Consider the following 15,832-nt stretch of genomic DNA (forward strand, 5'->3'; position numbering starts at 1 on the left):
CCACTCTCTCAATTAAGGCACTCTACTTAACCCCGTTTCACCACAGTCTGCACCAAGCCAAAGCACCATGGAAAAACGTGGATAATCTTACAAGTCCCATGAGCGCTTTGTCAGATTGTTTTCTTTGTTTTCCCTGTGATGGTTAATTTGTCATTTTGGTCTGTGTGTGTTGAATAAATTCATTCATTCATTCATTCAAGTTGACATGTGATGCTTTTCTGCAGAAGGCTTTTCATGACCTTGACTTGATCTTTTGACCCCAAATCCAAAGGCTTCTTGGGGTCAATATGTGTAATGCACATACCAAGTTTTTTTTTCTTCCTGCAGGAGGCTTCTACAAAATAGAGTTCATTAAGTTTGACCTTTGACCCAAAAGTCACTTTGCTGCTTGGCATCACAATGCCAAACACACATACCCACGTTTGGTTAAAATCAGACAACTAGGAAAGAGGTTATTGTGCTCACAAGGTTTTCAGCATGCCACAATGACCTTGACCTTTGACCCCAAAGCCCATATGCTTCTTGGCGTCACTTTGTGTAATGCATATAACCACATGTGGTGACAATCTGTCCACTACAACTGAAGTTATCTCACTCACAAGTGAAGTGAAGCATAACTAACTATCCAACTAACTAACTGAGTGACTACCAGCACATACTGGAGGTCGAACCCACTGGCTGCACCGCAGGGGAAATGATCTAAATTCAAGGCTCCTTTCAGAGCACTAAACTACAGACAAGAAGGAGCTGCACACTGCAGATTTTCCACAAGAGGGAGCCGTTAGCTCAAAAACAGGATGTTTAAAGTCCTCAGCCATGTGGACGTCAACACACAAAAACCAAAAACCCTTTAAGAAGCCGTAAAGTGCACCTCTGTTTTCCAGCAGGGAGACGACCCCTTTGGACCCAGACTTGGTCACAGATACGTCCAAAGTCCCCGAGTCCACGTCCTGGAGTACAGAGTGTGCAGTGTCAAAGGCGTTGTTCATGGTGGTGGCTATCACCCCAGTGGGGCCTGTCCTCAGCCAGCCACTGCAGTACAAACCTGGACACAAACAGGGACATGTGACTTATTTTGTCCAGTATGTGCAGTTTTACAGCGTCCTGGACGGTCCAGTACCTGCAGCATCTCGCACGCGACCGTTCATGTTTGGCACAACAGCCTGGTGCGAGTCGAAGGGCACTGACGGGTCAATGGGGAGGCTCTGGTACCCAATGCTGCTAATAATCAGGCCGCAGGTCAGCTCCTCCACCTTCCCGGTGAGGACCGCACGGGCGCCTTCCCCCGAACCCTGACCATGCACGAGAATGTTAACTGGACAGGACAGGCTGACTGGACACAGATTTGCTTCAAATCCTGTTTACCTCCAGCCTGTTCACTGCCAGGCGGATGCCGGCGGTTCTGTGGTGACCAGGAGCAGACAGGACCGCCACGGGGCTTCGGAAGAACTGAAAACCCCAGACGCGGGAGGCCTGGCTCCGCTTCTCCTCCTCCTTTTCTCCAGGAGTCTCCAGCGCCGTCTTCAGCAGGAGCTCCGTCAGACGCTTCCTCGGCCTCGGAAGATCTGACAGATACGGGACAATTAAAAAATTTAATTATCAGAACAAATTATCAATAAAATCTATTTTACTGATCACTAACTCCACCCCCACCCCCCAAAAAACAAGAGAAGAATCCTTATTTGGTTTGAGGGAAAATACGAGGTCTGTCCATAAAGTATAGGTCCTTTTTATTTTTTTCAAAAACTATATGGATTTCATTCATATGTTTTTACGTCAGACATGCATGAACCCTCGTGCGCATGCGTGAGTTTTTCCACGCCTGTCGGTGACGTCATTCGCCTGTGAGCACTCCTTGTGGGAGGAGTCTTCCAGCCCCTCGTCGGAATTCCTTTGTCTGAGAAGTTGCTGAGAGACTGGCGCTTTGTTTGATCAAAATTTTTTCTAAACCTGTGAGACACATCGAAGTGGACATGGTTCGAAAAATTAAGCTGGTTTTCAGTTTAAATTTTAACGGCTGATGAGAGATTTTGAGGTGACACTGTCACTTTAAGGACTTCCCACGGTGCGAGACGTCGCTCAGCGCTCTCAGGCAGCGTCATCAGCCTGTTTCAAGCTGAAAACCTCCACATTTCAGGCTCTATTGATCCAGGACGTCGTGAGAGAACAGAGAAGTTTCAGAAGAAGTCGGTTTCAGCATTTTATCCGGATATTCCACTGTTAAAGGAGATTTTTTTAATGAAAGACGTGCGGACGGGTCCGCGCGTCGGGATACAGCCGGCGCAGAGCGGCGGCACAGGAAAAACACCTCCGTGTTGATAACCATTTGTAAAATCCAGTTGGCTTTTGATGGCTTTCAGTGGAGTGAGTATATGATAAATTGTTTAACAGCTGGACATGTTCCAACTTGTCCTTAAGGCTTCCAACAGAGGTGTTTTTCCTGTGGCGGAGCGTCGCGGCGGCTGCGAGCCGACGCGCGGACCCGTCCGCACGTCTTTCATTAAAAAAATCTCCTTTAACAGTGGAATATCCGGATAAAATGCTGAAACCGACTTCTTCTGAAACTTCTCTGTTCTCTCACGACGTCCTGGATCAATAGAGCCTGAAATGTGGAGGTTTTCAGCTTGAAACAAGCTGATGACTCCGCCTGAGAGCGCTGTGCGATGTCTCGCACTGTGGGAAGTCCTTAAAGCGACAGTGTCACCTCAAAATCTCTCATCAGCCGTTAAAATTTTCACTGAAAACCAGCTTAATTTTTCGAACCATGTCCACTTCGATGTGTCTCACAGGTTTAGAAAAAAGTTTGATCAAACAAAGCGCCAGTCTCTCAGCAACTTCTCAGACAAAGGAATTCCGACGAGGGGCTGGACGACTCCTCCCACAAGGAGTGTTCACAGGCGAATGACGTCACCGACAGGCGTGGAAAAACTCACGCATGTGCACGAGGGTTCAAGCATGTCTGACGTAAAAACATATGAATGAAATCCATATAGTTTTTGAAAAAAATAAAAAGGACCTATACTTTATGGACAGACCTCGTACATTTGATCAAAGACTGTATCTTGTATCTGAGGCCCAAATCTGTTTTTGGTAAATGTTAGCACATTAACGTTAACCCATTAGCATCGCGTTATGTGATGCTAGCACTGTTAGCACAGCATTATGTGAGCTATGTTAGCATCATGTTTTGTGATATTAGCATTGTTAGCACAGCATTATGTGAGCTATGTTAACATCACGTTTTATGATATTAGCACTGTTAGTACAGCAATATGTGAGCTATGTTAGCACCACATTATGTGATGCGAGCACTGTTAGCACAGCATTGTGAGAGCTATGTCAGCATCACGTTTTGTGATGCCCTTTATTATTGTTTTCATGCTAACGTTGGCCTGTTAGCACTGCGTTATGTAACACTAGCGAGTTTTCATGCTGTTAGCATTGTGTTATGTGACTCTACTGTATTTTTATGCTAATGTTGGCAGATTAGAATTTTGCTATGTGACTCTAGTGAGTTTTCAAGACACATGAATGAATAAATCCATCGTAAATTTCTGCTTTAAGGCGCTCACCACAAATATGTTGGTAAGCATCACTGTAAACACCGGAAGCACTCAGTTCATGCTAACATACATGATCTCTGTCTCTCCACACACACACACACACACACACACATATATATACATATATATACATACATATATATATATATATATATATATATATGTGTAAGTCCCTTCGGCTGCTCCCTTGTTTGCACTCGGGGTCGCCACAGCAAATCCAAGGTGGATCTGCAAGTTGATTTGGCACAGGTTTTACGCCGGATGCCCTTCCTGACGCAACTCCACCTTACATGGAGAAATGTGGCAGGGGTGGGATTTGAACCCGGAACCTTCTGCACTGAAACCAAGCGCATTAACCACTTGGCCACCACCCCTATATATATCTCTCAAAATATACATTTTAAGTAGTTGTATTTGGGGGAATGTCGGTTAGATTAGTGCAAGTAAAAAAAAATTCTATAAAATGCCCAATTTCTTTCCTTGTTGTTTATGCTTTGGAGAAACAGCGCCCTCACTGATACTGGTGGGTGTCTGTAGGTGCACGCGCTGAGCGCTACACCCGCCTGTTTTGGTGTGCTGCTGTAATCACAAACCGCGCCTCACTGATGGGGCTAACCAGAGGCATAAACAAACCGCTGAACATGTGTGCAGCAGAGCAAGACGAGGTTATGTTGTGCGTTATCCCGCTACGCCTGACCCTGCTACGCCTGACCCCGCTCTGCAGCATCCATCAACCCAACGACATTTATTCAGACAAGGACAAGGACGCAACAGAGCTGAGCATCTGAACGAGTCGTGCACAGCTGTCAGACTCTCTAAATTCTGTAGTTTTGCCCGGCAACACGAAGCCACAGGATGATTTTTATTTTATTTTATTTGTCTTTAAATTCTGAAACGTCTAACAGCAGCTGAGCACTCTGCAGGCCATAACCACAGCTGTCACCTCTTCCTTCCTATTTGTGACATTTGGTGCAGGACATTTTGTTCTTTCTGGAAATTAAACAAATGAAACAAAATTCCAAAACAAACCTTTTTCCAGGTTTTGAGCCTGTTTTTAATACTCAGTGGAAACACAGACCTTAAACATCAGTGACAGCAGAAGGTTTCATGTGATGAAGGTGTTTCTATCAGGGTCACGGTGTCAAGAACAAAGTTGTTTGTCAGAACATGTGAGAGCAGATGGAGCTGTTGGAGGCTGTGACCTTGAGCACGATTTTGATACAAGACCACCTGAGGAACACTGCGCGTAAATTTGTTCAAAATTAGACTGTAATTGTAGGAGTAGATGTTTCATGAAATTCGCTGAGTGGCCATAGAATGTGATGTTAGACAATGACATTGAGCATAACTTTGATGCAAAATTACCTGAGGAACACTGTGTGCAAATTTGTTGAAACTCTCTGATTTGGGGAAATCAGACTGTAATTGTTGCAGGAGTAACAATGTCATGAAATTCACTGAGTGGCCACAGAATCTGACATGTGTCCATTACCTTGAGCACAACTTTGATGAAGGACCATTTGAGGAACACTGTGCGCAAATTTGGCCCAAATCACACAGTAATTGTACAGGAAATATAACTTTTCAAGAAATTGTGGCCATAGAATCTGAACTTTGACCTTGAGGAACACAGTGATGTAGGACCACCTGAGGACAGTAACTGTACGAGGAGTATTTTTGAAGAGATTTGTTAAATGGCTTTAGAATTTGATGTTTGATTGACAATGACCTTGACAACTTTACAGCAGGACCACATGGCAACACATGCTGCCATCCAAGCAATGTCTTTTTCAGGGACGTCCCTGCTTATTTCAGCAAGACAATGCCAAGTGGTAAACATACCACTGTCCCAGCTTTTTGAAACGTGTTGCAGGCATCCATTTCAAAATAAGCAAATATTTGCACAAAAACAATAAAGTTTATCAGTTTGAACATTAAATATCTTGTCTTTGTGGTGTATTCAATTGAATATAGGTTGAAGAGGATTTGAAAATCACTGTATTCTGTTTTTATTTACATTTTATACAACATCCCAACTTCATTGGGGTTGTAGAAATTTCTTCTAAATTTGACAGTAACTGTAGGGGGAATAGTGTTTTTCATACAATCTGTACTTTGATCTATGAGCATGACTTTGAGCACTACTTTGATGCAGGACCACCTTGCTTTTTTGTAGCAATCCAGCTATAAATGTTGTGGCTGGGGTGCCTGGCGTGCCTGGCTGGCTTTTGTTTGTCTTCTGTTTTCTGTCTTTTGTTTTTCCTTCCAGGTGGCATGCGTTCAGGACTGAGTGGCTGTGTGGCTGAGTTATCAGGACCTCACCCTGATCACCTGAAGCTTGTCATGTGCAGCTCGTCAGGACTCACAGCTGTGGTGCATCTTTATGGATTGGGGCATGGTTGCATTTAAGTCTGGAGTACACAGTGTGTATTTGCCAGAGACTCGACCAGACCAGACGGGTGAGATCGACGTCTAGAGAACCATCTCATCATCATGGATGCAGAGACCGTACCAGGTTTGATGCCATGGTCTGTGAAAGAGGAGGGGGTGAGGTCTCACGCTCGTCAGCACACTTCCTGAGGTACTTTAGGTTTTGTGACTAACATGAGTACAGTCAGTAAATGTGGTGTCCCTCACACCTTATAATATTGAGCTGTTATGTTAGTCGTTTAATCAGCCTCCACTGCAGTGGAGAATTGAACTGGGTGTTCCATGCCTGCAGGATGGGAAGCTGATTGGTGATTAAGCCAGGAAGTGTTTGCTGTTTATGTACACCTTTGAGTGGTCTCTCTGTGTGTGGAGTGGTGGACTCACATGATGGTTTCTTCTTTCACAGACTCGGTTGGTCGCGGCCACCTGGGGAGTGTCGGCGGGGTCCTTGGGTCTGAACTGTTCTGGCTCCGGACCGTTTGTGCTGCTGGGAGCGCACCGTTCTTCCACCTCGCCAGACCGCGCACTTATTTGTTTGTAATTGAGCACTCACTGTTATGTTATTAAATTCTGTTATCCTTTGAACCGTGCTCTGCTTATTTTATACTGGGTCCTGTCAAACGCTGGTCGGCTCTCCGCCCGCGTCCGACACATAACAATAAAGGCAACAGAAGTAAAACAGATTTTTGAAATCGATCAGGAAAAATGTCACATCTGACCTTTAAGAGCTTCTGAAACACCCTCAAAATCAGCTGCTGCCATCTCAGGTCTGATGCCAGGCAGGGTGGCCATTTCTCGAAGCTCCTACAGACGAGGAGAACACAGGAGGAAGGTCTGAGCAGTCCTGAGAAGGAATACAAACTGGACCTGATGTGATGTAGCATGAACGTGAGGATGGAGGATACTCTGCTGTGTGACAACTTTATACCGGTTCGGTTCCTGACTGGTGAGGTTGTCAGTGCTGCACCACCTGCTGACACACACCTTGATTGTGCAAGCAATTTGTGTGGGTCCTCGCCTGCCCACGATCAGGACGTTGCGGACGTGGCTCTCGGCCAGGACCTCCAGAGCCGGCTGAGTAATATCAGTTTTCTGCAGACAATTGAAACAGATTTTTCTCTGCAGTCTTGAAAACAACTTTCCTGCAGAACACACAGGTATCAGACGGGGCCGCGATCCAGGACCCATCCTCCAGCACACTGAGAGACCAGGTTCACTTTTCCCTGATAAAGATCAGAATGTTGCAAGTTGATTTCTACTTATGATTTTCTTCAGATGAACAAACTTCCACAATAATCACTGTAACTAAACTCTAACAGTTCAAAATTTTTCTTACAGATTCAATGAAATTAGAAGTTTCTGTGAAAGACATATTTTGATATTTAAACTTATTTTAATACGATCACTGCTTGTTAAACTGACACCGAGGAGAGCAACTGAAACTGGACTCTTACATTTTTTTGTAGGTTTGTCATTTGCTTTCTTCTACGTTACTGTAAATGTTACTTGAGTTTGAACAAAGCTCACAATTTGTTAATTTTCCAAACAAATCCATCTGATAAGACACGGGCTCCACTGAAAAGAACATTTGTTTTTGAAGAGTCTCAAAAAAAAAAAGAAAAAAAAAAAAGAAGCAATTTTGCCATTCATTTCTACTTTTCTGTATTTGTCATGGATCATGTGTAAAATCAGGCTGTTGTGACATATGATTTACGCAGTGCGAGGAAGATTTATCACAAATTCACATTAATAAAGACACTGATGTGGACGCTGATCATCAAATAAGGAAGCTTGAAAAAAATTGGGGTTTCAGAGAAATTCAAAAAATAAATAAAAATGAAATATTTAAAATCCTCATGTATGTGTGTTTTGATGATACATGACCCTCATATTTGTTGTCTTCATTGTTTTGCGGCATCACCTGGATGTGACCATTAACTAAAGGTGACCCTTCTTGTCGCGGGTTTGATCCCCAGTAGGGAGCACAGTTTAGAGCTCTGCTTTTGATTTTGTGGTGTTTCTGTGTTTATAGGCTGTTCTGGTATCTGACCTATCTGTGGTATTTGTGTGTATATATATATATATATATATATATATATATATATATATTGTTATTATATATAATAACTGCTCTGCAGCACATAGATGTGCACTGGCGTAAAGCAAACAGGCCGACACACTGTTAGCTCTCAGTGTTTCTCTCAAGAATTTGAGTCGCCAAAAGTCATGATATATTTTGCATGCTGCTGTACAAATTAACATTAATTCAGTGTAGTTTTGGTTACAGTTCTTCACAGACTTTTGAACAGTTTTGAACAGTGTAACAAAATGCAGTTTTTGGCAGTAATGTCAACCTGTATTTCTTCCGATGATGCAGTAAGATAACGAGCACAGAGGTGAATTCAAACTCAAGGTGTAGGTAATGCATTAAAATTTTTTTTAAGTTTCTGCTACCGGGTTGGAGGAGATATTTGGTTCCGTACCTTTAAAATGTCAACTGGACACAGAAGAATTCTAGCCACATCTAATGCTACATTCCCCTGTCCCAAGATGACTGCCGTCTCACAGCTCAGGTCTGGACACAACTGAATAAAAGAAGCAAAAGACAAAAAAAGAGAGATTGAGATCTGACAGAAAACAGAGAGCAGAAAAAAAACAAAAACAAAACACAAACAGATGACCAAGCAGATCTTCTGTAATCTACGCGTTGGTGCAGGTGCTCATCTGCAGATGAGAGTCAATGATTTCCATTGGACAAGACCTCAGTCTGACTCAGGGTGAAGCCGGGGCTCATAACCAACTACAGCTAGTGTTTGGACAGTGGGACAGATAAAGTCCATCTTATGCTAGAACTAGAAACACTCGGAGAGTGCAAAGCTCCGCCAAGGCCATGGGGTCACCGACGCCATAACATCTACACGCCGTGGAATCACTGAACCTAAAAAGTCTAACGATGTTTGCTCACACTGTAAAAAAAAAGAAAAATAGTTGAGAATACTTCAAATTTGCAAGCAACAGTCTGCACTAAGACTTTTATGTTGTGCCGATGATGAACTATATACTATAACATATATTTCATATTTCAGCTGTGACTGGATAGCATGTATCCTTAGCGCTTGGCATCACAGTTTATTGCAACTTGCACCTTTCCCAGAAACTACTGTCATCTGAGCACTGATATTGATATTGCATGTGCTTATAGACAAAAACAAATAAGAGACAAAATTTAATTTATTATAAAACTAAACTGCAAATTTATTAATTTTTTAACATTTATGAAACACTTCTCTAAATAAATAACAATAAATTCTGAAATAGAACTATTTTTTAAGTGTTGCATGTGCTACACAAGGCCATAGGGTCACTGACCCTAAAGAGATTCCCTCCTTGGCACAGTGATCTATTCAACAATTCAGTGTTACAACCAAAACTATGATACATACACTTTTCTTTCCTTAATATTTGACATCCTTGACCATGAAAACATACCACTAGAACTTGGAATCACTTTTATGTCTTTATTATTTCAAAAGTTATTGTATAAAAACGATTGTTCGGTAATGGCGGTTTTCTTCTGGATCTAGCTCCATAACATTTGAAGCTACATCAAATCTGATGACACCTTACTGAATCAGTACAGATTCAGCTACAGTTTGGTGTTAGTTGTGCATCTCTAGCTTCATTTGTCACCTCACACTGACACATTTTCTATTTTCCCTATATTTTTGCATATTCTGGATCACCAGATCCGGAATCCGGATCCGATCATCACCAAACTTTGTTGTTTGACAGAACATTTGACTATGTTACACCCTAATTTTTTTTCAAGCCTTTCTGGCTTGTTTTTGTGGAGTTAGAAACTAGAATGTCAAAATTCCCCCTATGCCGCAATGGTGAAGAATCCTTTAAAAAATTCCTGGATCAGGATCGTGATCCGGATCACCACTAAAATTTAATCACTTGTTCCTCTTGTCATTTCCAACCACTCCACAAAATTTCATCAAAATCCATTCAAAACGTTTTGAGTCATCCTGCTGACAAACAGACAAACAAACAAACAAACTCGACAGAAAACATAACCTCCTTGGCAGAGGTAATCATGCAAGTGACGATAAAAGCACCTGTTCCCAAAGGTGTATTTAGCAATTCTGATCAAATAATCACATGAAATTCCATCATGGCGGGCATTTTTCAAGATGGCCATCAAAGCCACATATTTAGAGGTGGTTTTGTGTGACGGTGAGTCTTCAAAATAAAACAGGATACACATGAAGTACAAACATGCTTGTAAAAACTGAATATTCCATCCTGTGTTTCTCCCCAATTATCCACAGTGAACATTTTTCATGTTTTACTTCCATTTGTGTTTATTCTGCTAAAATCTCACAAGGTCTTATTCTTACAGCTGTGACAGGAACTCACCTTCAATCCAAATAACACCAATTTGCTCATTGTAAAGACCTATACAAGATAATCACATTTTTAAGTGAGAGGACCTCATAATTTGACAGGCTAATATGGTGGCCAGATGGATCAGATTAGCAAAATACATCAGTCAGGTTTGGTGCTTGTTAGTCACATTAGCAGGGTGTTACTGGGGATATGTTACCTCTTGGCAGCTGGGCAGTCCGTTGTACCAGCCCACAAAGTCTTTGGCAGCGTAAACACCAGCTAAGTCTTCTCCTGGTACTCCCATCTTCCTGTTTCCTTCCGCACCATAACTCTAACACAAAATATACCAAAATTTCATGACACTTACTGTAATTTCCGCTCACACACAGCGAGGGCAAATTTTACTTCTTAAACATGAATTTAAACAACGTGTCTCCTGACCAGAACCACAGCGTGGTAGTTCTGCCGCAGTTCTTCGACGCTCACGTCCTTCCCAACGTCCACATTTCCATAGAAACTGCAGCGGGAATGTTTGGCCGTGTGCGTAAAAGTGTTGATGACGTTCTGCAGAAATGAAACGTGTAGCAAGACACAAGTAAAAGGACAAAAATTAACTTTGAAACTTTTAGCTCAAAACAACAGCCATGAATCCCCCCAAAACAAACAAACAAAAACTACAAAGGATGTATAACCATTTAGTTTTTATACTTAAAGATGTCATTAAAAAAAAAACTATGTATTACTTTTGAATTATTGAAAATACAAGTGAAAACACTTTTTAAGAAGTTGAGGAAAGTGACAACAAACCGGTGTCAGAATTTCGATCACCACCAAAATGTTAAATGTTCTTTCTCCTACAACCTTCAAAGTTTTCAGAGTTCATATAATTCAGCTGGCACATAAAACTAGAGATCTGTGAGCAAACACACAATGTACAAGCTGGTCAACATCTGGATATGTAATTGACAAAATATAATACTGTATTTCACAAAGCACAAGTCGTGTGTATTTTTTTTTTTTTTTACTAGTTTGGGAGGTCCTTCAACTTATACTCCAGTGTGACTTGTATACAGACAAATCACACATTCCTTATTATTATTAATTACAATGACTATTTATAAAGAACTTACCCAGGAAACACAACACTAAACAAAATAAACTCTAATAATATAAGAATGAATGCCAATAATAAAAAGTGGACTATAACAACGCACAAAAAACCCAAATTAAAGAGCTGCAAATACAGACAAAAGGTGTGACTTATACTCCAGCACAACTCATATATGGGTTTTTCCTCATCAAGAGGTATTTTTTAAACAGGTGCGACTAATACTCTGGAAAATGTAGCATAAAAAATACACAGAAAGTCCAATTTTCTCCCCTTGAAGATGCTGGACCAGAATTATTTGACTTCATGCCCATCTTTATATGACACCAACGTGTGAATTTTCACAGCCATCCACCAAACAGTTTGACAGTTTGGTTCCCCAATTATTTTTCAGCATCATTTGAATAAAAAGAAAGAGAGAAAACCTGAAATAAAACAGAATCCACAGAAAAACTAAATTGGCTATTCCACTGAGTGCCATTCCTTCCTGTTTAATCCTGAACAGCAAACCAGGGTGTGTTCTAAAGCATTGTAGTAACTTCTTGAACTATCTTTGACAATCTTGAACAAACTTGGTATACGTAGAAGTGATGGCTGTCATCAGCACCAGATTTTAAATTGGGATGAAATGTATCTGAAATGTTCAAATATTCCATCCTGATTCTCTAAACCGTTGATTGTACGTGGTAACTTCTGGGTATTCGTAGTCTTAAAAGCTTCAATCAAACTTCTTTAAACACGGTATTCGTAGTGACTATGGCTTGAAACATGTTTGATTGTGCTAAAAAATTTGAAGCTGAAGGAGAGTTTGTTGGGGGTTTTCTTCAAAGTTGAACAGCTCGATCATGCCTGGCCGAGAGTGCGGCACGTTTTTCATTCGGTGGCCTCTTTAGCGGTGCCAACATCTTGTTACCTTTACCACTGACTCTGAGCAGGTTGCCAGGTCGGCACTTTATAAGCCAGCCCGTTAGGAGGCAAGCCTGCAGCTGGTAGTATGGGAGGATTAAGCAGTTTCATCTCATTTTGCACTTTTTTTGGTTCATGGCCGATGACAGTAGAACGGCACTCTGTGGAATAGCCCTGTAACTGTTTAATGTGTTGATGAAGGGTCTTAGTTATCCAGGTACCAGAAGATCTAAAAGAAACTGGACTTCATGTTGGAGTCCAATTGCTGTAAATGTTCAGGTTTTCCAGTTAGCATCATAGCAGTCGGGTGGTTGATGCCCACACATCCTGTCAGGGTGGTGTCTAAATCCTGGCCTTTCACTTTCATTATACTCTGTTGGAAATTCATCACCTGGCAGTTGCACAAAACAGTCAATCATTACCCGTACTTCTGTGAAACTTGATTGCTATTATTATACAAATTCCTTGGCTCAAATCTTTACTTTCTGTTTCTCAATGACTTCGACTTGGAGTTTTACTACAGGCTCCAACATGCTTTGGGTGGGTAACTGTTTTCAAGGCATCCTGTGAAGCCTCAAGCAGATTTTGATGCAGCCTTCCCCGCGTACAGATAACTGGAGGGTACGATACGAGTCACATCATGTTTACACTGTTGCTACTGAACGTTGTGTAACCAAAACTAGACATGAAAAGAATTTTGAGAACTCTGTTTCACTAAAAAGGTAAGTGGAAGACAGCAAAGAAAACAATGATGACATATTGTGATCACAGAGGATAAGAGACAGACATTTGAAGCACCAGCATGCTGCGTTTGCTTCCTTTATGTTACACCTTGACTTCAGGATGATCAGGGGCCACCCCGAATCTGACCAGGCCGAAGGGGACAGGAAGCCGCTCATAAATGTCCACCTCAACCTCTTGGCGTGCCTGCAAATAAATAAATAAATAAAAATTGAAAATGAGAAAACTGACTTCCTTTTGTGAATATATACGGATTGAAAACGCCACAAACGCAAAAGTAAAAACAAGCCAACCAGACATGACTGTTGAGGCTAATTTTTTAACCCACAGTTAAAAAATAAATAAATAAGGAGACAGATATAAGTTTGTTTGCCATTTATTAAAGAACTGAAAGAAGAGTTAAAACAAGGAACTGACGCCTATGGTCCTGAATGAAATCAAGATGGCCAATACATAAGCAACATTTTAAATAAAATCGAACGCCTTCCTGTTCCATACTGAGGTGCCAGGCACAGCTCCCCGTGCCTCATCACTTGATTTCCTCCATGTTCTCCAGAGCAGGCACACCACTCAGCAAAAGTCAGAAAAAGTTGTTTTGTTTTTTTTCTTTTCCCCCTGAGCTTAGCGGACTCCCAGCCACCATGGCCCCACCTGTGCTTGGCTCATGATGCTGTGGGGAAGGTGCAGCTTGGACCCTGATGTGCATCACGTTGGCACCAGGCTGTGTCGGATGGCAGAGGCGGTCTGTTTTTAATATGCTCCACTGACAGGAACTCAATTAATCTGTGGCTTATATGCATGCTGAATTGAGGGCAGGATCTGTCCAGATCACAGATCACCTATGGTCCATCACACCACTCCTCTTAAATATCAGGATATGGAAGGACAGTTGTTGTGCACACTGGCAGAATGTCACAGCAGCAGGTTGCACAAGTGCTCTGTGCTAACATGTGGACTATTTTTAGGTAATGGAATCAACACAAAAAAACATGAATGACTGACTTCCAATTTAGGCGGTGTGGGCACAGCTAACCAAAAAGTTAGCTTTCATAACAGTTAATCCACTAACTAACTAAAAAAAATTCACAGAAGTTACAGATAAAAGCTAAACCAATAACGTTCAGTATTGACTTCAGTACACTAGGAGCTACTGACACAACAATGAGCCAGTGCTTCTGTGTCAGATTAGCCTTCTATCAGTAAAAGAGACCTGGTGACCAGAGAGAAAGGAAAGAGAAGAGCAAAAGGAAGAGGGAGGGGAAAATAAAGACAATTTCTCTTCACAACATACAGACTTGCCGGCATATCACCCAAGTCATGCACAGGTAGACAGATTTGACTTATGGTTAAAATTTTAAACAAAGTAATTCCAGACAAGTTATTTAAATTAATGTCACATCTGTCATTTTATGAAGTGAAAATAGCAGCTATATGTTTTAGTTTTAAAGTAATGCACTAATTTTGAAGGTTTTAGCATTTAGACACACATGTTGCAGTGCATAATGGGTACATTTGTTTCCAGGTGGTTGGTCGGTACAACACACAACTTACTGAAACGTGTGGTGGGTTTTACAAATAAATCTGTATTTGTCAATATGTAATTTTTTTTCATTTGTAAAAAAAAAAAAAAGGCAATTTGAAAACTGAAAATTCTGTATGGCAGTATGAACAGCATTTGCCACACATTCGCTAAAAGTGCTGAACCCACTTAAACAGAATTTCCAGTTTTCAAATTGCCTTTTTTACAACTGAAAAAATGACATATTTACAATTTCAGATTTATTTGTAAAACTCACCACGTTTCAGTAAGTTGTGTGTTATACCGACCAACCAAGCACTCATGTCAGGAAACTAATTTACCCATAATGCACTGCGGCATGTGTGTCTAAATGCTAAAACTTTCAAAATTAGTGCATTACTTTAAAACATATAGCTGATATTTTCACTTTAGAAAACGATAGACTTGACATTAATTTAAATAACCTGTCTGGAATTAGTTTGTTTAAAATTTTAACCATATGTCAAAACTGTCTACCCGTGCATGACTTGGGCAATATGCCAGCGAGTCTGTATGTTGTGAAGAGAAATTATCTTTTTTTTCCTCCTCTCTGGTTGTCAACTCTTCTCTGCCTGCAGAGGATAGAGCTGTACCTCTCATAGCTGTCTGTCTGCTACAAAACATGTAACAGCTCGGCACTAAAATCTTTGATTTCACACTACACAAATGTTTTTAACTGTTAAGCTTTATGCACTATGCCCGCAAAAATATGTTAGAGGTCAAAAAATTGTCAGCCCTAAATTAATCGGAAGCTAATTTGTCTGCTGATGGTTTTCAAAGTTATCTGAAAAGCTAATCCCCTAATGAAACATCGGCTTTGATCATTAGCGGTTAGCGGATTAGTGGAACTGTGCCCACCACTGGATTTAGGATTACCATGTCATAAATTTTCATTTGTATGCATTTTAATCATAACATCAGATATAAATTTGTATCTGAAGAATAAAGAGATCTGAACTGAATTGACTGTGTGCAGCGACACTTCAGTTCTATTCCAGTGACTGACTCATGATCCAGATGTTTGTGAGGGCTCCGTGTATAACAACACCATCCAAAATTTGGATTTTCAGTGCACTGTACCTACACTGAATATGCCTACATGTGATGTCCATACAGAAAAGTCACAGTGCTGTA

General features: G+C 41.2%; 1 protein-coding gene across 2 annotated transcripts in view; it reads right to left on the reverse strand.

Moving 5' to 3' along the window:
* Positions 1-15,832, reverse strand: part of fdxr (ferredoxin reductase) — a 31,784-nt gene that overhangs the window by 3,369 nt on the left and 12,583 nt on the right. Inside the window, exons 3-11 of one of the 2 annotated variants that reach the window (XM_034194178.1) lie at positions 13,231-13,326; positions 10,827-10,949; positions 10,603-10,716; positions 8,477-8,578; positions 6,978-7,085; positions 6,713-6,797; positions 1,366-1,565; positions 1,121-1,292; positions 872-1,045 (exon numbers count right to left, since the gene is read on the reverse strand). In XM_034194178.1, coding sequence (XP_034050069.1) covers positions 872-1,045; positions 1,121-1,292; positions 1,366-1,565; positions 6,713-6,797; positions 6,978-7,085; positions 8,477-8,578; positions 10,603-10,716; positions 10,827-10,949; positions 13,231-13,326 — 1,174 coding nt within the window. The remainder of the gene's footprint in view (positions 1-871; positions 1,046-1,120; positions 1,293-1,365; positions 1,566-6,712; positions 6,798-6,977; positions 7,086-8,476; positions 8,579-10,602; positions 10,717-10,826; positions 10,950-13,230; positions 13,327-15,832) is intronic. The other variant, XM_034194179.1, reaches the window with a different exon arrangement.

This window comes from Thalassophryne amazonica, chromosome 18, assembly GCF_902500255.1.
Source record: "Thalassophryne amazonica chromosome 18, fThaAma1.1, whole genome shotgun sequence".
In the NCBI taxonomy this organism is placed as follows: Eukaryota; Metazoa; Chordata; class Actinopteri; order Batrachoidiformes; family Batrachoididae; genus Thalassophryne; species Thalassophryne amazonica.